Source organism: Wickerhamomyces ciferrii, contig 00216, assembly GCF_000313485.1.
Source record: "Wickerhamomyces ciferrii WGS project CAIF00000000 data, strain NRRL Y-1031 F-60-10, contig 00216, whole genome shotgun sequence".
NCBI classification, from domain to species: Eukaryota; Fungi; Ascomycota; class Saccharomycetes; order Phaffomycetales; family Wickerhamomycetaceae; genus Hansenula; species Hansenula ciferrii.
In genome coordinates this window covers 25,647-50,118 of record NW_011887524.1, presented here as the reverse complement: position 1 = coordinate 50,118, position 24,472 = coordinate 25,647, and the positions used below count along the sequence as shown (strand labels likewise).

General features: G+C 30.2%; 9 protein-coding genes across 9 annotated transcripts; 4 read left to right on the top strand and 5 right to left on the bottom strand.

Moving 5' to 3' along the window:
- Positions 1–109: 109 nt before the first annotated feature.
- Positions 110–2,749, bottom strand: BN7_5463 (uncharacterized protein; the record flags this gene model as incomplete). The annotated part of the gene is made up of 1 exon (XM_011273966.1): positions 110–2,749. One exon carries the CDS (start codon positions 2,747–2,749, stop codon positions 110–112), a length of 2,640 nt encoding a protein of 879 aa, XP_011272268.1.
- Positions 2,750–3,154: 405 nt separating this feature from the next.
- On the top strand, positions 3,155–5,734 carry RAD16 (DNA repair protein RAD16; the record flags this gene model as incomplete). The annotated part of the gene is made up of 1 exon (XM_011273965.1): positions 3,155–5,734. The coding sequence occupies one exon, from the start codon at positions 3,155–3,157 to the stop codon at positions 5,732–5,734; it is 2,580 nt and encodes an 859-aa protein (XP_011272267.1).
- A 161-nt stretch (positions 5,735–5,895) lies between these two features.
- On the bottom strand, positions 5,896–10,083 carry LYS2 (L-aminoadipate-semialdehyde dehydrogenase; the record flags this gene model as incomplete). Its single annotated transcript, XM_011273964.1, has 1 exon — positions 5,896–10,083. One exon carries the CDS (start codon positions 10,081–10,083, stop codon positions 5,896–5,898), a length of 4,188 nt encoding a protein of 1,395 aa, XP_011272266.1.
- Positions 10,084–10,666: 583 nt separating this feature from the next.
- NOT5 (CCR4-NOT core subunit NOT5) lies at positions 10,667–12,538 on the top strand (the record flags this gene model as incomplete). Its single annotated transcript, XM_011273963.1, has 1 exon — positions 10,667–12,538. The coding sequence occupies one exon, from the start codon at positions 10,667–10,669 to the stop codon at positions 12,536–12,538; it is 1,872 nt and encodes a 623-aa protein (XP_011272265.1).
- Positions 12,539–12,703: 165 nt separating this feature from the next.
- Positions 12,704–14,902, bottom strand: BN7_5459 (uncharacterized protein; the record flags this gene model as incomplete). Its single annotated transcript, XM_011273962.1, has 2 exons — positions 12,704–14,378; positions 14,514–14,902. 2 exons carry the CDS (start codon positions 14,900–14,902, stop codon positions 12,704–12,706), a joined length of 2,064 nt encoding a protein of 687 aa, XP_011272264.1.
- A 272-nt stretch (positions 14,903–15,174) lies between these two features.
- LTP1 (tyrosine protein phosphatase LTP1) lies at positions 15,175–15,678 on the bottom strand (the record flags this gene model as incomplete). Its single annotated transcript, XM_011273961.1, has 1 exon — positions 15,175–15,678. The coding sequence occupies one exon, from the start codon at positions 15,676–15,678 to the stop codon at positions 15,175–15,177; it is 504 nt and encodes a 167-aa protein (XP_011272263.1).
- Positions 15,679–16,274: 596 nt separating this feature from the next.
- Positions 16,275–17,084, top strand: BN7_5457 (uncharacterized protein; the record flags this gene model as incomplete). The annotated part of the gene is made up of 1 exon (XM_011273960.1): positions 16,275–17,084. The coding sequence occupies one exon, from the start codon at positions 16,275–16,277 to the stop codon at positions 17,082–17,084; it is 810 nt and encodes a 269-aa protein (XP_011272262.1).
- Positions 17,085–17,271: 187 nt separating this feature from the next.
- BN7_5456 (uncharacterized protein) lies at positions 17,272–18,405 on the top strand (the record flags this gene model as incomplete). Its single annotated transcript, XM_011273959.1, has 1 exon — positions 17,272–18,405. The coding sequence occupies one exon, from the start codon at positions 17,272–17,274 to the stop codon at positions 18,403–18,405; it is 1,134 nt and encodes a 377-aa protein (XP_011272261.1).
- Positions 18,406–18,680: 275 nt separating this feature from the next.
- On the bottom strand, positions 18,681–20,438 carry BN7_5455 (uncharacterized protein; the record flags this gene model as incomplete). Its single annotated transcript, XM_011273958.1, has 1 exon — positions 18,681–20,438. The coding sequence occupies one exon, from the start codon at positions 20,436–20,438 to the stop codon at positions 18,681–18,683; it is 1,758 nt and encodes a 585-aa protein (XP_011272260.1).
- Positions 20,439–24,472: the final 4,034 nt, after the last annotated feature.

The window sequence follows — 24,472 nt, the reverse complement described above, 5'->3', positions numbered from 1 at the left end:
TACAATATTAATGATTTTTTATTAAATTAAGTATTAATGTAGCAGCTATACTACATTCATGAATCATAAAAATAATCCAATTATATATTAGCTGATATATAGTGACTAGCTAACCCTTTTGCTCTATTATAGCAGAATTAAAAAAATCCCCATTCAAAAGTTGTTCAAGAGTCAATAAACTTGATGAATCCCCATTAAACTCAAATTGGAAATCATCTTCAATCGTACTTCTTAAACTATGAACTATATTATCATCATTGTAATCATTAATTGATCCAAAGATTGCAAACTCATCAAAAGAACTTGCCCATAATGCCCTTTCTGAACAAACATTCCCCCTTTTCAAAACTTCAATATTTTCAATATATTCAAAAACGGTTTCAAAACTATGGTATTCATACTTTAAAAATCCATTTAGGTTATCTAAATCATTTAATTTTTTTAAACTAAAACCTTGTTCTGCAATTATCTTGTTTAATAAACGTTGTTCAAGATTTTTACGTTCTGGTGAATCTATAGTTAAGAATGCCTTTGTATCATTAATGACTTTATTTCCTTCTTTATGTAAGGATCTTAAATGATATTTATGAGTTATTGAAGATTTAAAAGCTTGGTAATATGAATGACCTAATTTGAATTGTAATAATGTGTTCAAACCTATTGCTGAGCGTAATAGAGTTTTAATTAAATTGTTTAATGTTTTATCTAAACCCGGTGAAGTGGTTTCCCTTTTTAGAATTTGAAAGAATTTTTGAGCTTGATAAAGACGAGTTATAAGTGAGATGAATGCAAATATGACTCTTGATATTGAATTTTCAACTATTGTGTTTAGATAATAATTGAAATTTGGATCAATGTATGGTTTATATGAATCATTTAAATATGATGATAAAATATTTGATAAGTCCACTGAAGTTTGGATATAAAGTTTTGTAAAATGTTGATGTTTAACTAAATTGAAATCTGATTCAAAATGTAAGAAAATACTTTGATAAATCATCAATGATAAAGATTTAACAATGATGTTTTTTTGTAATATTTTGATGTTTTTATAACTTATTTCATCTTCTTTTCCCTGGGTAATAAATGTTAAGCTATTAAGTGGATAATTTATTGCTAAAAACACTTCAAGTTTGTTTAATAAGCTCAAAATATCTGAAATTTTTGTGGTTGAGTTTAAATTATTAACCATTTGAAAGATTTCGATTAATAAAATTTGAAATTTATGATTATTGGCCAATTCATTAAGAATACTGGATTCAATTGGTGAATCATTTTCCAATGGATTTGGAAATCTAAGTTCATAAGAGTCAACATTTTGGATTGAACAAGATTCACCAGATAGTGCAGATATAATTCTATCCATATCTAAAACAGAATGCCACATTTTAGTCCAAATATTCACATATGATGAAGTTTGATTAATTTCAACGTTTGTCTTGATGTCTCTATTTAATCCAATTGAAAAAGCCGATTGAACAATTAGACTTGAAAATACTTGTGAATGATTCAAACCGGGACCATCACCATCTTCTGGTGAAAGATGAATATATATTCTAAGAAGAAATAAACTTTGAACAATTTGTAAATTTGATTTCCTCATAACGTTGAATTGTGATAAGATAGTTCTTGCAATAAATATGAAATGTCCACTAATTGGATGAGTTTTCAATACTGTTTCACTTGGTGATAACGTGGTGTTGATGGTAATATGTGAAAGTCTTAGCATTATTAATAAAGTGGCAGTTAATACCTGATCTAACTTATCTTCAAAATTCAATTTTATACGTGATTCATCATCTGAACTTTGTAAAATTGTATTGAAAATACGTTCAGTGAATTCCTTTTCATCAATTATTGGATACATTGGATGAACATATTTGAAAAATCTTGCAATATATAATTTTATAATTGATCTTGATGGTAATATTCTTTCAATTTCATTCTTAAGATTATTGTTATCAACAGGTTTGAAAACACTTTTAAATGTTGATAATGGGAATAAAGAACCCTTAGAAGCGTTTGTACTAAATTTATCCTCCACAAGTTTTGAAATTATAGGTTTTAATAATGGTGATTCGCTTTCACCCAATAGTTCAAGAATTGATATCAATGAATTATCTAATCTTTTTTCATCACTTTTAACTTTCCGTCTATTTGTAGCACCAAATAAAGATTCACAAAGGAAGAAATAGCCATGAACCAATCCTAAAAATGGATCTTTCTTCGTCATTGAAGATGAAGACAATGGTTTCAAATCTTCCAATCCAGATCTCTTGATATTCAAACTATTATAACTTGTATAGAAATTCAAAGTATCATCATCAAATTTTCTTTTATTTAAACCAATATCTACCTCGAATAAAGATTTCTCAATACCATTAAGTTTATCTTTCAACATTTTAATTTCATCTTTTAATACATAGTCACGATCTGTAGTTGACTCTTTATGATTACTTTGTTGAGAATCTGGGGAAACTTGTGGTAACAATATAGTTTCAGATTTGGCTTCTGCATTCATAACATTGTTGACCCAATGTGGAGCTTCATAACGACATAGATGACCAACATTACATTTTTCACAATTAGAACAACTTGGTCTTTTTTTGTCACATTTGATTTTTCTAGTTTTACAATTCAAACACACCACCGACATCCGTTGTCTCTTCTTTGGAGCTCCATCATGTTCACCAGCACCAGCACCAAAGCTCTCACTCACAAACTGTTGATTCATTTCTCTTGTTTTCATATGAATCTATGAGCCTATTTGCCTCTCAACCTTATAAAAGTGAAGAATATCCAACTAAAGGTGTAATCAACGGTATAAACAATAAACAATAAACGTTCAAAACCGAAATAACTTGAATAAATCCGATAAAAATATTTATGATTACATAAGGATTATATAATACTTTCGCGACCGTAATTTTTTCCTTTTTCTGGCGGTTTTAATTTCTGATGAGCTAAGCTTAGAACCGTTTTTTCACTGTGATCTGGGAAATTGATTTATTGCTTATTTCTGGAGTTGAAGGTATTATTTCTCATTGAAGTTGAGCTTCTGGAAAGATTCATTTGCTTTTTAAAAGGGTTTGTCAGGTTTGTTTAGACTGGCTGTTACTATTTGCAGAGGGAAAAGGGAAGAAATAAACAAGAGATGCCTCGTAAAGCCGTATCAGACTCTGAGACTGATAGCGATGTGCCACTAGCTGGAGGATTCATCAAAGACGATCCAGATCTCAAGAAGAAGAAGAGAACATCCACTGCTGCTACTGGGAACAGAAGAAGATCAGGAAGACTTACTGCATCAAGAAAAACACCGAACTATCTAGAGTCAGATGTCAGTGGCGAATCTGATAATGAAGATTTCCAATTAGATGCTGATAAGGCTGCAGGTGGTAGCAGTACTTTGACAACGCCACCAGATGAAGGTGAAGAAGAAGAGGAAGAAGATGTCAAACCAACAAAGAAAAGAAGAGGTACTAGACAGAGCTCATCAAGTGCAAAGAGAAGGCTCAAACAGATTGAAGATGATTATGATGAATACAATGATGATCGTGATGAAAATTATAAAGGTGCTGATGGTGATGAAGATGATGAAGAAGATGATATAGTGGTGATATCTGGAAGAAGAAAAAACGGCTCCTTCGATCAACCAATAGAACTAGATGATGAACTTGAAGATTTGAAGGATGAAGATTCAGATGCCCCATTAGCTGAAACTAAACCTAAAAAGAAAACAAGAAAACCAGCAACTAGAAAACCAAGAGAGAAAAAACCTAAAGTTCCTTATCATACAAGAATGACACATAAATTATATGAATTCCATCCTGATTTAAAAGATGTTTTCCCATCTTTAGAACTTGCTGAAAAGATAAAACCTGAAAGAGCTGAACAACCCAAAGGTATGAGTATTGATTTATTACCGTTCCAATTAGAAGGTTTAAATTGGCTTGTGAAGCAAGAAAATGGTATTTATAATGGGGGTATCTTAGCAGATGAAATGGGTATGGGTAAAACTATACAAACTATTGCTTTATTCTTGAATGATACATCAAAGAAGCCAAACTTGGTTATTGCACCAACTGTTGCTATAATGCAATGGAAAAATGAAATTGAACAATATGCTGGTGATTCATTAAGTGTTGGTGTTTTCCATGGTAATGCAAGATCAACTGATTTCGATGTTGTACTGACAACTTATGCAGTTTTGGAAAGTGTTTATAGAAAACAACAATATGGGTTTAAGAGGAAACATGGATTAGTTAAAGAAAAATCGTTATTACATCAAACTCAATTCTATAGAGTTATTTTAGATGAAGCTCATAATATCAAAGATCGTCAAAGTAATACAGCAAAAGCTGCAAATAATCTGATGACTCAAAAAAGATGGTGTTTATCTGGTACACCTTTACAAAATCGTATTGGTGAGATGTATTCATTGATTAGATATTTAGATATTGAACCATTTGGACAATATTTTTGTACAAAATGTCCATGTAGGTCAAAAGAGTGGAAATTTACAGATTGGAGACATTGTGATCAATGTGGTCATGTTCCAATGCAACATACAAATTTTTTCAATCATTTTATGTTGAAAAATATTCAAAAATTTGGTATTGAAGGTGAAGGTAAAGTTTCATTTACAAATATTCAATCATTATTGAAAAATATAATGTTAAGAAGAACCAAAGTTGAAAGAGCTGATGATTTAGGTTTACCACCAAGAGTGGAGGAAATTAGAAGAGATTTCTTTAATGAAGAAGAAAAAGATCTTTATCAAAGTTTATATTCTGATTCCAAAAGAAAATTTAATGAATATGTTGCTGAAGGTGTTGTCTTGAATAATTACGCAAATATTTTCACATTAATTACAAGAATGAGACAATTAGCTGATCATCCAGATTTAGTATTGAGAAGAGTTAAAAACAATGCAGATCTATCAACAGAGAATTTAAATGGTGTTATAGTTTGTCAACTTTGTGATGATGAAGCTGAAGATCCAATTGAATCTAAATGTCATCATAAGTTTTGTCGTATGTGTATCAAAGAGTATATGGAAAGTTTTGGAGGTGAAGAGAAAGAATTAGAATGTCCAGTTTGTCATATTGCATTAAGTATTGATCTTTCAGCTCCAGCTATTGAAGTAAATAATGATGATTTCAAAAAAGGTTCAATTGTTAATAGAATTAAAATGGGTGGTGAATGGAGGTCATCTACAAAGATTGAAGCTTTAGTAGAAGAACTTTATAAATTAAGAAGTGATAGACAAACTATTAAATCTATTGTGTTTTCACAATTTACAAGTATGTTAGATTTAATTGAATGGAGATTGAAAAGAGCAGGTTTTCAAACTGTTAAATTACAGGGTTCAATGTCACCTATTCAAAGAGATAATACAATTCGTCATTTTATGGAAAATACAAATGTTGAAGTTTTCTTGGTCAGTTTGAAAGCTGGTGGTGTTGCTTTAAATTTATGTGAAGCTTCACAAGTTTTCTTAATGGATCCTTGGTGGAATCCATCTGTTGAATGGCAAAGTGGTGATAGAGTTCATAGAATTGGTCAATTTAGACCTGTTAAAATTACAAGATTTTGTATTGAAGATAGTATAGAATCAAGAATTATAGAATTACAAGATAAGAAGGCAAATATGATTCATGCTACCATTAACCATGATGATGGTGCAATTAATAGATTAACCCCTGATGATTTACAGTTTTTATTTATGAATTAGAGATTTCATATGTACAAAGGTTAATACACATATAATATATTCGGTTTAATAAATAACAAACTCTACAGAATTGTAACAAAATCTATAAATCAATTTATTTAACGAATATTTTAACTATATGTACAGACGTAATTTATGTTTTTTTTTTACTTCAAATCTATCTAATTTGAACTACCACGAGAACCAGCACCAGATGTAATCAAATCGAGTTGTTCTTTAGTTAACTTAACTTCTGGTAATGGTTCGCCAGCTTTTGATGGTTTTGGTAAGAAACCAACTTTAATCAAGTATGCAACGTAAACGCTTAATTGTTGTTCATCAATACCTCTACCAGCTGACGCATCAACGCCAGTCCATTCAGCATCTGCTTTCAATGAAGTACGAGCATTAACATCATCTAATTCTGGAGCTTTAGTATCTTGTGGTAAATCATCTAAAACAAAATGTAATAATGGATAAAGTGCACTTTCTTGAGTACCTTCCAAAACAAATTTTTCTAATGATGATTTCCAAGTAACATAATCTTCTAATTCAATTTCATAACCATATTTTTTCAATGCACCAACAAATTGAATAAATGTGATACGTGGATGACCAGTAACTTGAACAACAGCTAATTCTTCTGATTTTGGTGGATGTAAGGCAGCTGCAACAACAACTCTTGCAACATGATCAACAGGGACCATATTGATGGTGTTATTAATGTTTGGATATTTACCTAATTCAGCACAACCTTTCAACATACGTAATAAGAAATCATCAGTGTTTGAAGAACCAGTATTAGTTTCACCAGTAACATAACCTGGTCTAATAATAGCACCTTTCAAACCACGTTCACCAGCACGACGGATAATATATTCAGCAGCCCATTTACTTTGACCGTAACCTGAACCTAAACCGTAAGCAGAACCTTGTAAATCATCAGATTCTGGAATACCATCTTTACCTTCAGAAAGTAATTTATCAGATAATTCAACGAAATGTTGAGTATCTAAAGCTGATGTTGAAGAAACAAATGAGAAATACTTAGCCTTACCAGAAGCAGCTAAATTCAAAACGTTGATAGTACCGATAACATTGGCATCACGTAATTTATCATATGGATACACCCAGTGAACTAAAGCACCATTATGAATAATAACATCAATTGTTTCAGTCAAGTTACCCCAAGCTTGGAAATCTAAACCAAATTGTTCTTTTGATAAATCACCTAAAACAACTTCAATTGATGAGGCAAATTCATCTTTCCAATTACCGTAGGTTAAACCAGCTTTTTTCAATCTTTCGAGACCTTTAACTTTATCAGCGGCACGAACATGAGCAAAGATTTTGATGTTTGATTTACGGTTCAATAAATCAGCAATAATGAATGAACCTAAGAACCCAGTAGCACCGGTGACAAAAATGCTGATTTGTTCATTTTTAGAGAAACTTAATCTTGAAGCATATTTTGATTTTAATGCAGTTTCAGTTAATTCTTGAGCATCTTTATAATATTCAGCTGGTTTATTTGCTAAATCCTCATCAGTATTTTCAGCACCACTAGTAGCTGGTAAGGCGACATCATCACCTTTTTGAACACGTTCGATTTCTTTAGCAAAAGCTTTAATGGTTGGGAATTTGAAGATAGTACCTAATGGTAAATCAATAACTAATTGTTTTCTTAATTCAAAAATCATTCTTGTAGCTAAGATTGAATGACCACCTAAATCAAAGAATGAATCTTCTGGTGAAATAGTTGATGGACGTTGAGGTAAGACTGATAACCAAACATCACGAACTTTACCTTCAGTTTCACTGAATTGAGAATCATCTTGGTCGGCACTTGAATGTTTAGCAACAGCTTCTAGTTGTGCAGTGGTTGGGAATGGTAATTTTGGTTTATCAACTTTACCATTTGGATTTAATGGTAATTTATGGAATGGAACAATAATTGTTGGGATAGCATATGAAGCTAATCTTTTTTTCAAAAATGCCTTGATATCTTTAATTAATAAACGATAACCAACTAATCCACTAACAACGTGATCATCTTTATTTTCTAATTCTTCAACTGATGATTTGAAATTTTCTAAATCAGCAACTTCAGTTTTTGGAACAATATAAGAAATTAAAGTTGGTTCATTATTAGCATCTTTACGAACTAATGTAACATTCTCACGAACTAAAGGATGTTGAGAAATATTTGTATCAATTTCACCTAATTCAATACGGAACCCACGAATTTTGACTTGATCATCAGCTCTACCACAACATTCAGTATTACCATCTGGTAAATAACGACCTAAATCACCAGTTCTGTATAATCTATCTCTTGGACCTTTCCAAAATTCTCTCCATGGTTCATTTTGACTTTTTTGATTATCTTGATCAATCCATTGTTGAGCATCAACATACCAATTTTTGACGAATTTTTGTTCATTTAATTCAGGTAATCCACGATAACCTTCAGCTAAACCAGCAGCACGAACATAAATTTCACCAACTTCACCAACACCACATGTTTGAGAAGTATCATTTCTATTAACAACTAATAATTGAACATTCAACATACCTTTACCAGCTGGCATGACATCTTTTTGAGATTCTAAAAATGTTGAATCATGAGCTCTTGAAGCAACTTCAAAATATGAAACAGCTCTTTGAGTTTCAGTAGTACCATACATATTGACAATGAAAACATTTTTAGCTAATGTTTGTAATCTTAAACAATCTCTTTTGGTCAAGATATCACCTACAAAGAAAGCATGATGTAATGATGGAATTTCAGATGTAGCTTGAGCTGATAATAATTGACCCATAGCTGGAGTTAAATGAGTAACAGTAGCACCGTATTTACCCATCCATTCAGCTAATTTACCTGGGGTACCGATATCATCAGCAGTTGGAACTAATAATTGAGCACCCAAGAAGATTGGTGTAAACATATCTCTTTGAATAGGATCATGTGCAATACCTGAAAGCATAGTGAATTTATCATCAGAGTTTAATTTAAAAGTCTTGGACATCCAATCGAAATAATAAGCTAAAGAGAAATGTCTACCCAAGACACCTTTTGGTAAACCTTCAGAACCTGATGTGAAAGATAATGTTGGGTTTGAATCTGGACCAACCAAAACACCAGTTGAACTTGTTGAAACACCAGCTAAGACATCTTCACCTTCCAAGTTTTTACCACCGAGGACTGAACCATCATCTTGTAATTCAATTTGAGGAACACGAGAAACAACATCTAATTCATCTTTGATGTAATTTTCAACAAGTTCATCCAAGACACCAGCTTTTTTGATGACGATTAAACCTTTTGGTTTAGCAACTTGTAAATAAATATTTTGACGAGCTGGAGGATAAGCTGGATCAATAACGGAGAAAGTAGCACCGGCTTTTAAAACACCGAGAACTGAAACCATTAAATCAACACCTCTTGAAGAATAAATCATAACAACATCACCTCTTTTGATACCAGTTTTAACTAAATAGTTACCAACAATGTTTGAAGCTTCATTGATATGTTTATAAGTAAAGACTCTAGCTTGTTTTTCTGGTGTTAAGAAACTTGGAGTTTCCACAACACAAGTACGTTCTGGGAATTTAGCTGCATTTTCTTGGAAAATATCATGGATAGCACCTCTATAACCAGACCAATCTAAATCAGTTGTTGGATCTGGTAAGATTTGTTTTTGAGATTTGGTGATTAAATTTATTTTAGTAACTTGTAATGAAGAATCTTGGGCGACAGCTTCCAAAAATTGGTTAAATTGTTCAGCCAAAATTGAAATACGATCATCTTTGTATAATAAAGCATTAAAATAGACATCATAAGAATCATCATTGACAAAGATTGATAAATCTCTAATTGAACCATATTCAGATAATTGTTGATGAGCATTACCATATTGGAAACTTAATCTGAATAAAGAAGGTTTAGTTTCATAACCGTTTTCTTTTTGGATCAATGCAGATAATTCATCATAATCAACAGCTCTATTGACATTGTCATTATATAATTTTGTAATTTGTTCAACTAATTCCACAAATGAAACAGTTGGACTAATGGTTAATCTAATGACAAATTCTTTACCGCCATTTGGAGAGTCGGTGGAGATAACAATGTCATCATCACCAGTTAGTCTATAGATCAAAACTGCAAAGACTGAAAGACCAATGATGAATTCATTTGAACCTTCAACTTTCGATATTATAGATTGTGATAATGCTTTTGCTGGAATTGAAAAATTGTGTTTAGCTTCAACAACTTTGTTGTTAGAAGGACGAATGAAATCATGAGGTAATACTGAGAGAGTTGGACTACTCAATATTTGAGCCCAATGTTGTAAATCTGAAGACATTTTTGAATAAAATGTATCTATATCAATTGGAAATGTTAGTACAAGAGATCCTTGTGAAATGGATGAAATTTACACCAATGATCCTCGAAACAAAGCACAATGGTGATAATTCCTGATACAATACCACTTTTACTCACTTTAAACCAAGATAAAACCTTGCTTGAACTCTTACCACTTAGTTAACAATATCAAATACAATCAAAATCTTTCATCAAAAACATTATGACTGATAATCTCAAAAAATCGGTCGGAAATCGGCTGTCAAAAAAAAAACTCTAGAAAACCGGGAGTTCCGATCTTTAAAAATGGTCGGATCTCGATTTGCTCACCAAAAAAAGTGGAAAGAATCAGAAAAAAGCGCTGGAATAATAGAGACGTGACAATTTTGGTGGATCAAACAACGGTGAATTCTGTGTTGAATAGTTGGTAATTGTGCTGTTTTTTAATTGTTTTTGAATTCTACGTGTTCAATAGTCTATCCGCTGGTTTTCTTACAAGTCCAAAACGTTCCAATTGAGTGAGAAAAGTGCTTCGATAAACACACAGTTTCATATCATATACAGATTTAAACAAAGATTTAACAATGTCACAAAGAAAATTATTACAAGAGATTGATAAAGTCTTCAAGAAAGTTAAAGAAGGTCTAGAGATCTTTGATGGCTACTATGACAAGCTTCAAAATTGTGAAAGTCAGTCTCAAAAGGAAAAAATTGAAGGTGATTTGAAAAGAGAAATCAAGAAATTACAAAGACAAAGAGATCAAATAAAGAATTGGTTAAGTGGTAATGATGTTAAAGATAAGAATAATTTATTGGAAAATAGAAGATTGATTGAAAATGCCATGGAAAGATTCAAAACTGTGGAAAAGGATATGAAAACTAAAGCTTTCTCCAAAGAAGGTTTAAGTATGCAAAGAATAGATCCAAAAGAGAAGGAAAAAAATGAACAAGCTGATTTCATACATTCACAATTGGAAGAATTACAATTACAAAGTGAAAAGCATGAAGCAACAATTGATCAAATTCATAATTCTGTTAAAAAGGGTAAAAAATTAGATAATTCTAAACAACAAGAAATTGAAAGTCTAAATGAATTAATATCAAGAAATAAATGGCATTCAGAGAAAATGGAATTAATCTTAAGATTATTAGAAAATGATGATATTGAATCAGAGCAAGTTGCTACATTACAAGAAGATATTAAATATTATGTTGAAAATAATGAAGATGTTGATTTTATTGAAGATGAAGGTATTTATGATGAATTGGGATTAGAAGATATTGAAGATATTTATGGTCATATTGGTGATTATCCACATGCTGAAGATGTTGATCACGATCATGGATCATCACCAATTCAACAACATCATACACCTCAAAAGAAATCATCAATTAGCGCACAACCAAGTGCTCCTTCAACTGCCAACACGACAACAACAACAAACAACAACCACAACAACAATCATAACACTAACAATAGTCATGGTTTACCTGCTTCTCAATCAACAGCAGCTCCAAGTACTAATTTGCATAATAATGGTCCTATAAAACCACCAGGATTATCAAATACAAATATTAATGTTCCATCTCCAAGAAGTACAACTCCAGGATTAATAAGTTTAAAACCATCAGTTGCACCAGTGAAAACGGATTTGAAGTATTCATCAGTTCTGTCAGCTGGTGTTAACTCAAACAATAATACACCAACAAATCCATCAGCAAATATTGCATCAACAACAAGTACTACTGCTTCTCCTTCCACCAATACAAATAATATTAATACACCACCTGCATCAAAAATCAACTTGAATACTAGTAATACAGCTACTACACCATCACAAGCACCACCTGGATTAAGTAAAACAAATACAAATATTACAAATGATAGTAGAGAAGGTACACAATCTCCAATATTAATACCAAATGGTTTCCAAGATTTACTTTCATCATTTGAAAAAACCAAAAATTTAATTATAAATCCTGTGCCTTTCCAAAAAATTTCTAAAATCTTAGAAACTTCTTTACTGAATTGTCCAGATTCTTTAGATTCTGATAAACCAAAAAATTATATTCCAAATAATCCACATCCAACATCAATTTATTATCCTCAAGAACCATTAGCAGAATTAAATTATTCCATAATTGTTAAGAAATTAGATGAATCAACATTATTTTATAATTTTTATTTTGATCAAGGTAAATATATTCAAATTCAAAATGCTCAAGAATTAGTTAAAAGAGGTTGGATTTTCAATAAGATAAATAAAAAATGGTGGAAAAAATTTGAAGACATTCAACCACCTCCAACTCCTTTATCAAATGGTAATAGTAATCAAGAATCATCACAAGCTGAAAAAAAATTTTTTTGGAAATATTTTGATTATGAAGATACTTGGTTATCACGTCGTAAAGATGATTTTAAACCAAATTCTGAAGAATTGGTCACTGAATTTTGAAAAAAAATAATTGTCTACTAATATCAAAAAGGGTTGTTACTTAAAAGGTAATGGTTCTTCAAGCATTTGCTCATTTTCATGATTCTTAATTATTTGTGTTTTATATATACTAGTACATAGAATATAACGTTTTGAAGCTAAAAAGATTACAGATGTATTTAAATTTTATATGGATTGAGTACTATTGATCAGCCGTTTAGAATAATCAGTAATCTTTATCTTAGAAAGTCCCCAATTAATAAAAAAAAATTTATCGTTACAAATTATTATATTCCTTGCTTCTAAATCATTATGAACAATTCCCAATTTTGCCAACACCACTAATTGTCTATTACATTTTTCTAAGAATTGATCATTTGAATATAGCCCAGCAGTAAGATCATCTTCTATCTTTTCCATCAATATTGCATAACCATAAAGAGCTGAGACCCCATTTAAATCATTCAAGTTTAATATAAATGAATTGTAAATCACTGGGGTATTAATTATTGAATCACAATCTTTGGCTTTTATACATGATTCATTATGCAGTTTGATTAATTCAAGTGATTGGACCTCTTGCTTAAAATGTTTGAATCTTGAAGCATCTAATCGCTTATAAAATTGAAATAAATCCATATCGTAAACTTTAAGAACCATCTCTTTATCCAATGATATATTTTTGATATCAAGATTTAGTGATTCCTTTATATCTCTATATAAAACTGAGAACACTTGACTTTTAAGCTTTGGACCACTTTGAATAGCTTGATTGGATAGCCCATTGGGGAATATACTAGAAACAGTAGTTGAAAACTCTTCAATTCCTGTTTTTGAACTATTGATTAAAGATATTTTCTCCCTTGATTTCATTAGCCTATTTACAGTTCTCTTTTGTATTGAATTTTTAGTTTTATCATCATCATTTAAATAAAATTTTGTGTCAAACTGTTCCTTTGTATGAGTTTTCTCCATTGAATCAATGTCTTCATAAACTTGTTTGAATAAATAAACTAAAGCCCAACCAATAGTCAAATATTGATCATCAATATCAATTATCCGGTATTTCAAATTCAAATCAATAACATTTGTTTCACTAATAGTAGCAGGTAAACTTTTATCAAGATCAATTTCAATGATAATCCATGATGACCAATTTGTTAAGACACCAGTAGTTGAATTTGATTCATGACAATATGTAACCAATTGTCTTAGAATATTCCCCATTGTTTCCATATGATCGTCTTCTAGATACAATTGATTTTCTGGATTATTATTGATGAACTTTAGAAACGTTTCTTTCAAAAGTTTAGTTCTACTGCATTGGATGATCAAACGATTATCATTGGTTTTTTTGCTAAAAAAAAATTCTGATCGTACTAAAATGTCTATTTCTGTTGGACCAAAGTTGATGAAATTTGTAGATGATGATTCTGAACCCCTGATACCATGATGATCTAATTTGCTAACTGGTCCACTTTCACTATACCTGATTGCTGAAGGTGTAGCACGTTTGATAAATAAGCCATCATATGTTCCATCTAATTCTGACATGGCCCAATTGATTCTCTCACACAATTCAAGAACTTTATCTGCAACATGGAGATATTTGGAAATTGGAAAATGAAATTTATTTTGTAAAAGATCTGATAATTCTGTAATCTTTTCATTTGTATTCAACAATTTGAAATGTTCATCCAAATATGTTTCTTTTTGAATATCTTTTTTGTGCCTTTCAATACGACTGAGATCAAAAGCATATATCGAATGAGCCCACAAGAATGAAGATAACACTGAATCAATTTTTAAGATATTCTTCTCACCAGATTCAATTACATTTGCCACATAATTACAATCATGTCTGAATTTTTCAATAGGTATTTCTGAACATTTCGAAATTACAATTTCTTTATGTAAACCTAATAATGTATTTTTTCTAAATGGCTGGTATAGATTAAAACATTCTTTAATGATGTTGTTCTTATAGCATAATTACTTAGCTTCTTCTTTTACAAAACATTTTCCAATCAAATCATTCAAAAACAAGTTTTGAGGATCCATTAATGGATTTATCAATGGCTCCGGTCTTGACATTGATAAATTGAACCAATTGAGTTTATGAAAAATGCTTTCTTCAAAAGATAATATATCATCACCATTTTTTAAAGCATCAACAATGTGATTTGGAATTTTTAATAGCTTACCAATTTCCTTAATTTGACGAATGTATGTTTCATTATCATTAAAACCATTTGATGTATCATTAGCCTCTTTAATCATATCAAAGCTAAGTGAAAATACATCATTTTGGTAATTTTGACATAATGTTTTGATTCTATTCCTTCTTTCTGATTCCAGTTCTAAGGTTTGGTCATTCTTATTCATGTTTGGATATGTTTTCAACAATTACGATCACTATTTAACCACTAGTAGAGTAATATTCAGGTATAGCTTATAAAGTTTCAGTTTTAAATATCGAATTAATATATACTTCTCAAATATATATAACTTCTCATGTAATGATTACATAATCATAATGAGCTCATACAACTAATTATCTAGTTTGATTCATTTATTCTATACCATTCCTCTAATTCTATACAGCATTGCATCGACAATTACTTAATATTTATACTATAGTATACCAGACCATCTGATTATAATTCAACATCTAATTCTTGTTTTAAAAATTCTTCACTAAAATATGAACATTGTTGAAAATTATATTCAAACCCATCAATCCCACCATAATAAGGATCATCCACTATAGTTTTAAATTTCCCATCTGTATTCCAATCCCCAAATAATCTAGCTTCATTTTTGGTACTTGTCTTGGATCTAATTCTTTCATTCAAATTATATAAATTTGATTCATCCATACAAATAACATAATCAAATTCATTGAAAAATTTTGGTTCAAAATGTTTAGCATGATGATTCACAGGGACACCATGTTTTTTACAAGTTTGAGAAGATCTAAAATCTGGATCATCACCAACATGATATGAAGAAGTACCAAATGAATCAATCTTATTGAAGAATTTTGATAAACCTAATGTTTTAACTTTATGAGTGAAAATGGCTTCAGCCATTGGAGAACGACAAATATTACCTAGACAGACGAATGCAACTGATATTTGTTTTGTTTCTTTTTTAGTCATTATATGGAGTGTGTTGTATATGATGTATCGTATGGATAATGGTAATGGTTGAAAATGTCTTTTGAGAAATTTGTGTCAATTTATATACTTATTCAAATTCTCGGATCTTCCTTTTCCTGTTACGTAATTGAAAAGGAAAGAAAAGAAAAACATCAACAAAAATTGAAAAAATCAAATCATTCAAACCAACTTCAATGTGTTTTTAATAACCCATTGTTAAATCCTTCTGCCTGGTTATTAGTGGCTATATCACCCCCTTGTTGTTAAAATATTTGTGTCTCGAACTAGAAGTGAAGGTTTTGTTTTGTTTTGTGCATATTAATATACTACAGATGATTTAGTTAACCAATTGGATTCATGATCTGTATGAGTATATCACCGTCAAAAGATGACTTTTGTTCGTTGTTGAATGTGGAAATGATTCGTTCACGCGTTCAAATTGATTTGTCTTTTAATACACATTTTGTTTTTTCGAATTTTGACTGATTCATTGTACAATTAGCCGCTGAGATTTGGTTTGTTTATAAAGGACTGGATTCCCTTGTTTTTAGTTCTAAGCGCTGTCATTGTTTATTCGTCAGATGTTGGTATAGGAAATGGTGGATCAAGAAGAAGAAGGGGATATTTATGATAAGATTTGTTCATTACTTGAAGAGAATAAAGATCAACTTGAAATATATGTTGATAGAGAATTGAACTTATCATCATTAGATATCAATTTTAATGGGTTTTGGTTATTCTTGAATGAATCTGATAGGAATCTCGTTGCCACTCATTTCAATTTTGATATCTTAGTCCATATCTTTGAAATATGTCTAGACTTGAAAGGTTCTAGGGATAGCATCTCATCTAAATCATTATCAAATTATGCTAAAATCATCTTTCTAAGAAAATCTGGTCCTTGTGATGTTATCCCATTGATTGATCCTCGTGATAAAGATGAATTCACTAATGAGAAGAACTATACCTTCTTGAATAAAATCAATCAAATCTTACCATCAAGAAATTGTACATTTATGAATATTAATATGCTAATGGACAATTTCAGACAAGTTGAAGCACAATTCATTCATAACCTTTCCAAACATGAGGATCCATATACTCTTCATCATCAAATTCAATCAGTTGTGAGAAATTTATCAACTGATAAATATGGTTTACGTCATAGGGGGATTCGTTATAATAATAGAGAATTATATGGTGAAAGATATTATGGTCAACAATTTCGTTATATGGAAGATTTCAAAAAATATTATATAAATCCAATATTTACATTATGGGATGAAGCTAATATGGATTATCAAATTGAAGTTTTAAATAATTCTCAAAGTTTCCATACTCCAACAGTACGTATAGTGACTGATGATACTAGAATTACAAGTACATATGGTTATATGATGATGTGATTATTTATGTTCTGTTACGAATGGAACCTCAAATGAGCATAGGAGAAATTTTAGATTCCCTATCAAAATAACAATCCCCAAGAATCAAGATGATTCAATTTTTAATTTTATAAATTATAATAGTTCTAATCACATTGATTTTAATTCCCCAGCAATTCGTGAATGTTTAACAAATATTTTTGCACAAATGATTGTAAATCATTCATCAATAGGTGTTTTATCAGATACAAAGAGGACTTTATTCATAAAATTTCCAAGAAAACCTAAATTATGTTCAACAAATAATGATTTAACTACAGTGGAATTCCAATATTTATTTTTTAACGATGAGAAATGTCAAATTAATTCTCGATTTATTCAGGATAGATTTACAAGTCAAATGATGCTATTCACCTTTTTTGTGAAGGATTCCATGTACAATGGAGGTAATGTATTGAATGTATTACTTGCATCACGTAAATTGAACTATAGAGACCCTGGTGAATCACAATTGAGATTAATTAAAAATGTCACTGAAATGAATTCAATCTTGAAATTAAACACTGAATTTTTTAAAAATGATCCAATTGAACTGGACTTATTGAAATGTTACCAATCAATGTTTGATAATTTAAAAAATCATGGTATACATGCTGAGATCCCAATTGCTTCATATTTTCATAAAGAGTTTCTTAAAGCTGATCCATGTGTATCAATAATTGCAAATAGTAATGAATTATACAGAATTTTCCCCAATCCAGAGATCTTAAAGTATAAACATGTTATATTAAATATATTTGATATTGAAAAACATGTAAAAGTTTGGTCAAATACAATGAGATCTAAAGAAAATGCTAATCATGAACATTTAGAAAAAATTGCCAACTTCTCAAATTTTTATGATATGATTACAAGACCAACTTTTTTCAAAGAAGCTTGGATAATGACTTATATTAACTATAAAAATTCACAAATATCTAATTCAGATAATCCAGATCAAAGAGCAATAATAAATTACCCTAAATTAATAGAAGCTGGAAATTTAAAAAGTTATCATTTGAAAGGATTTTATCATATTAAAGAATTCATAAGTCATCCATGGTCACTGAATGGTCCATTAACTGAAGAATTAAAAGACAAAAGTATTGATGCAGCTTTAAAACAATCAGAATCATTAAAAAAAATTGGTATTAAAATTAAAGAAATTGAGAGATTTCAATATGATTCATCAAATGATAAATTTTATTTTTTATGGAATGCAAGAGAAATTGGTATTATGAAACCAGATGATATTGAAATTTTAGACTTCTATGGTTTGAAGACTGCACTATTTAACGGATGATCAAATATGGACTAAAGATATCATATATATTATCATATAGCCATAGTAACACTAATCACAATTACACTTTTATTACTTTATGATTCCAATTGACCTTAATTAACGTCATGTAGGTTGTAGTTTTAGTATTATTGATTTCATAAAGTACATTCATCTCAGTATTAAGAGGCGTCAATTCATGAATGTTATGTAAAAAACTATTGGTTAAATATCTTTATAAATTATCAATTGGCTGTTAGTCATGAAAGTCAATTTAATCATTCATGTCCAACTTTTTAGTCAGCTACCTTTCTAAGAACAACCATTTGAGGTTCAGGTTGAATTGCAGTAAGATGACCACAATGATCCGCAAGACATCTCCCATTCGATCTAGACCCATGGAAACCAGTAATGGTAACTGAAACATCTATATATTTATCATCAGTAGTTGAGAATGGTCTTGTTATGTTATCAATAAATAACTTAACAGAATTTCTATCCTGTAAAAATTTTCTTTTGAAAACTTGAAGATCAAATTTGTGATTTATACGATCAAGGTTCCTGTATCTTGCATGATCATGAAGAATAAATTCCATGAATTCTGTATCTTCTGTGGGATCCTTATAAATCATTATATCCTCCCTTCTTCCTTTTAATATTGAGTTTAATATTCTATTAAAATAGCTTAATTCAATATCATAATTTGGATTAGTAAATTCAAAAAAGTCATCATCAGCATCTGTCCATCTTTTTTCTTTTTGAAAACAAGGTTGAACTTCATCATTTTTTTCACATACACTAGCTTCATCATGAGTTTTATCTGTTTTAAATTCATGTAATACATGAATCAAAGAAGCAAATGAACTTACCAATGTAAAACTTTCAACTTCAACATTTTGAAAACCACTATAAACTTTTCTGTAGTCATCATATAACTCTGAAGCACCTTCTTTTGTCATAAAATCCTGTGGTGCAAAAATATCAATAGAAAGCTGCTCGGTATATTTGCGCATTAAGGAATTCTCTATCTTATTCAAAGCTGCCAATTTAAGAATAGATTCATGATTTTTAACATATGTAATAGGAAATCCATTAAATTTGGATTTCAAGTTTTCAAGTCTATGCTTTCTCTCCGGTGAGCTTGGATACAAATCAAGAGTTTCGTATTTATTATTGGCTAAATCTTGATATCTATCATATCTTTCTTGACAATATAACAACCCTTTGCTATATGATGGTCCCTCTTTGAAAAATGCACCTTCATCTCTATTTATTATAAATGTATCTCTAATTGTGACTATACCATAAATATTGGTGTATAAATATGGACCTATAATGTCTATCCAATAACTGTTATAAAACATACCAGCGCTTTGTTTTGAAGTAATATTTGCTTCTTTGATAATTATAAGCCAAATCTCAACAGGGAAAGGTCCTAATAATGATGGGTTATCACCAAGACTGAATAATTCAAATCCCCTTTCTCTATATAAGTTCTTCTTCAAGAATTTGGATACTTTGGTAACAGCGCAAGAAACCAAACTTAAGAACTTTTGGTTAGACTTATTAACCACATATCTAACTGGATAAATAAACTTGAGCTTGGTATTCCAGATAGAATGTTTAGCTTTAATTTTCAAATGAGCCATCATTTGAGCAATATGTATATTTGAACGTTTAACAAAAAAAGAAGTTGAATATTTCTCATATGGCATCAAATCAAAAATTCCTTTATATTTATGAATGACATTATCAATTGTAGGAGACAATTCTAAACCTTTAACAGAGTCACCAACTATTTGTCTTGCAATTATTGGATATCGTTCTTCAAACCTTCTCAAAGGTCCAAGTCCATAGAAGCCTAAAAGGAGTTTTGTGAATTTCCCATGTCTTAATGTATCATTATTAGAAAGTAAAACGTGTGATAGGTATCCTTTTTTAAAAGTTTTTTGAAATTCAATTGTAAAGGTTTTTTCATTTTGTTTCTCTAAAAGCCAAATTTGTAATTCAAGTATTAATTCTGGCGGAATATAATTCTCGTCGTCTGAGTTCATTCTTATAATGTATAATCTAGTTATGCAATAGTAATGAATTTATGTTGTAATTATTTGATATACTAGTGTTGATTGATGTATAATGATGAAGAGCTTTGAAATTTTGTTTACATAACATCACAACTGGTCAGCCTATATGAACAGATAATTTATCTTTGAGTTGCGTAAATTTCTTGTCCTTAATTGACGTCAAACATTGTGCACCCCAGTATTGAGCATGATTTGAGGTTATATCCTGAGAAAAATTTTGAGGAAGTCAACAGATAGTTTGTTGAAATATTAGATTATAGAGTTTGGACGTAATTGATCTGATTCATATTTGGATTGATAATATTGCAATTATAATGAAATATTGAAATTCATACCAATAAAATTCATACCAATATGTCACTTTCAAAATCGTAATTTATATAATCTTTTCCAATTTCATTCTTTATACTGCTCAAATATAGGAGCTTGAAAAATACTTTTAATGATTTTGATGATATTATTCCACTGTGTTAAATACAAAAGGATGCAATAAATATGTTTTGATACCACCTGTGGTTATGTAATCAATCATTTTGCTGTGTAAATTAATTTGAGTTAATTGTCTACATGACTTTTTAAATATAAGGACAGCTAGTAAAATTAATTTTTCTTTATGAAATTAATATATATATAATATTATAATATATATAATTAATATTATATATATAATCATATATATATATATATTTAAATGAAAAATTAATTTAATTTTTTCATGAATTTATTAATTTTCGTTAATTCTAAGTCTTCAAAAAAATTTAAAGGTCCATTTTTTTTTGAACTCAAAAAAACTAAAATTTAAAATTTTTCAAATACTTATAATAAACAATACCATTGAATAGAGAAACGTTTATAGATTATTATTAGCTTTTCTCCAATACTAGTTTATTGTTTTGTTGTTGTTCCAAGGACATTTTAAACATTTCGAATTATGTAATCAATTACTTTGGTATATGCTTGAATCAAGCACTATATAACTGCTTCATGAATAATGAATTTATCAACCCCAAAGGGAATGATATAACACAGCTGTGATATGTATATAGAGAGAAAATGTTTTAGTCTTTCAATAAAATCGTGCAGAGTGCAGACAGAACATCCAACAACAATAAAAGAAATAAGAAATACCAATATAGAATATAAAAGACGACTCATCGAAGGGAGAATAGATCTATAAGCCAAATGAGCAAATAATCACTTAACCTACAGCTGAATTATCTGAAAATATACCATAAAACTCTTGTATCTTTAAGATCTAACTATATATCGTACCTTGTAAGCAAAAACACTTATAGGGTAAACAGTAAACAGCATTGCAATTTAAAAGGTTAATAGTGTATGTTCTGAAAAAAGTAATAAAATATATACAAGAATACAGCCTATTTAATGATCATATTGGGAAATGAGTATCCAATTCACAATTGTAAATAACATCAGATTTATATTTTTGCATCATTTCAGATTGTGGAATCTGATCATAATGGATATCATCAGAAACATTAATGAATTGATCATGCTTACCAGAAACTCTTTTCAAGAAAGATGAACAACCAGCACCTGGTCTACCTGAAACCAAACACATTTCACCAGGTTTAACAACAACTTTAACATCTTGAATGATATTTGTATGAAATTTAGAATCCCCAATGGATTTCACATGTTCATAAACTGCGAGTGGAGCAAGTAACAAGTTTCCATCAGTTGGAGCATATGAATTTGCAGCATCAATACCTGTAGTGGTGACATTCTAGAGAAAGCCACACCATGTTTGCTTAAAACAAAAACACAACAGTATAACAGATATGTTAAAATTTAATATACAGAAATTTATCAAAAATCAAATAAGAATGATAAATTTTAAATTTAAGCACCGAAAACATCTTCCAAAAATGCAGCTTCTTCGGCAAGATTAAATACTTTTAGTACCAGCTGCAACTGAAGCAGATGGATCTCTACCAGCATAACGGAATTTCTTATCACTATGTTCAGTTTCTTGTAAGACAGTTTCTAATATTGGTTGAGCATAAGACCAACCACCCATATTTAATGGTTCTTCTTGACACCAAACTAAATCTTCAACATTCTTATAAGAATTCAAAGCACCACGTAATTGAGCAAATGGGAATGGATGTAATTGTTCAACTCTAATGAATGCAGTTGTATTATCACCTAAGGTTTCACGTTTCTTGGTTAATGCAGTGAAAACTTGACCACTTAAAACAACGACACGTTTAATATCATCTTTGTTGGTGTTGTTTTCTTCAATGATCCATTGGAAATGAGATTCACCAGTGAAATCACTTAATCTATACTATATATTATATACTATATAAAGGTATAGTATTATACTATATACAATATAAAGGCATATATATACTATAATATACACTATACTATATATACTATATAAAGGTATATGGAGATCTAGCTAATGGATGACGAAACAATTGTTTGGAAACGAGAATAACCAATGGTTTTCTGAATTGACGATGCATTTGTCTTCTATAAAGATGGAATAAATTAGCTGGTGTAGTTGGATAAGCAACTTGGAAATTACAATCTTGATGTTGACGTTGTAATTTATCTTCTGATGGGAAAAACCTTGGATCTTCATTTGTTAATTGTAAATATCTTTCTAATCTACCAGATGAATGTTCTGGACCTTGACCATCATAACCATGAGGTAAAGTTAAAACTAACCCTGATCTTTGTTTCCATTTTGATTCACCAGCTGCAATGAATTGATCAATAATAACTTGAGCGGTATTTGCAAAATCACCAAATTTTAGCATCCCATTGAACAAAAGCATCTGGTGAGGTAAACAAGTAACTATATTTGAAACCCTTAACACCATATTCTGATGATGAGGAGTTTGAAATGATAAAATCAGCTTGATTTTCACTGATATGTTTTAATGGTGTATAAGTTTGTTCTGATTATTGATCATGTAAAACTGAATGACGTTGTGAATAGGTACCTCTTTCAACATCTTGACCTGAAACTCTAACATGGTATCCCCCTTTAACAAATTGTTCTAAGCATCAACGACATATGTTGAGTAAATCCTGATACACCATCTTCACAACCCCAATAGTGTTCAATAGCTGATAAAACCACCAAACTTCTAAACTGTATCATGGAGCTCTTCAATGGAATGATTAATAAATACAAACTAAAATCCCCCTAAAAAACTAATCCAACAACAAGCAATCAAAGATGAACATTCAACACAAAGGACTTTCCAATAAAAGGAAAAGTAACCAAAAATTCTCAAACAAATATCAAACCCATTTTAAAACACAAAAACCCAACACTACCGTAGTAAACATCTTGATTAATCAGATCTTGGAGCTCTATGATTTGTAACACATGGACATGGAATAACCAGGATTTAACAGCAATTCAGAGCATTATAAAAGTATAGTTGGTGTGGTGGTTTGAATTTGCGTAAATTTGTGGATTTTTTTGATCTTTTTGTGGTTTTTGTGTTCTTTTGACGTACAGCAACAAATTGTAGTAACCAGAATATTCCCATCTATATTCCCATCTTCTGGTAATCAAACTCGCGACTTCAACTGCAAACACGTAGTAAAGCGGCCTTATGCTGCTCCTTAGAGGTTAAATATATACGCAGGTTTTTTACTTTCTACCTTGTTTTTGTACATGATGACGCGAATTTTTGAAAACAAACCTTCAAAAGAAGGAAGTATCGTATACGGTGCTCTAACGATCGCTGCTTTATCAACAAAATTAATCTACAAAGAGTGGCTAATGTTGAGGTGTTAATGGACGCTCTGTTGGGAATCGGCTTTAGGTTTTGTTGCCTCAATTTCATTTGGTTATCTGGTATAAATGTGGGAATCTGGGTTGACATGGTAAATTAATTTCAGTTTTGTGTCACAGTATTAACTCAATCAAATTAATTACATGCATATCAAATGACGTTCTAGAACGTATTACACAAATAGAAGTCTGGTTATAGTTTTTTTTAGGTCTGTTGCTT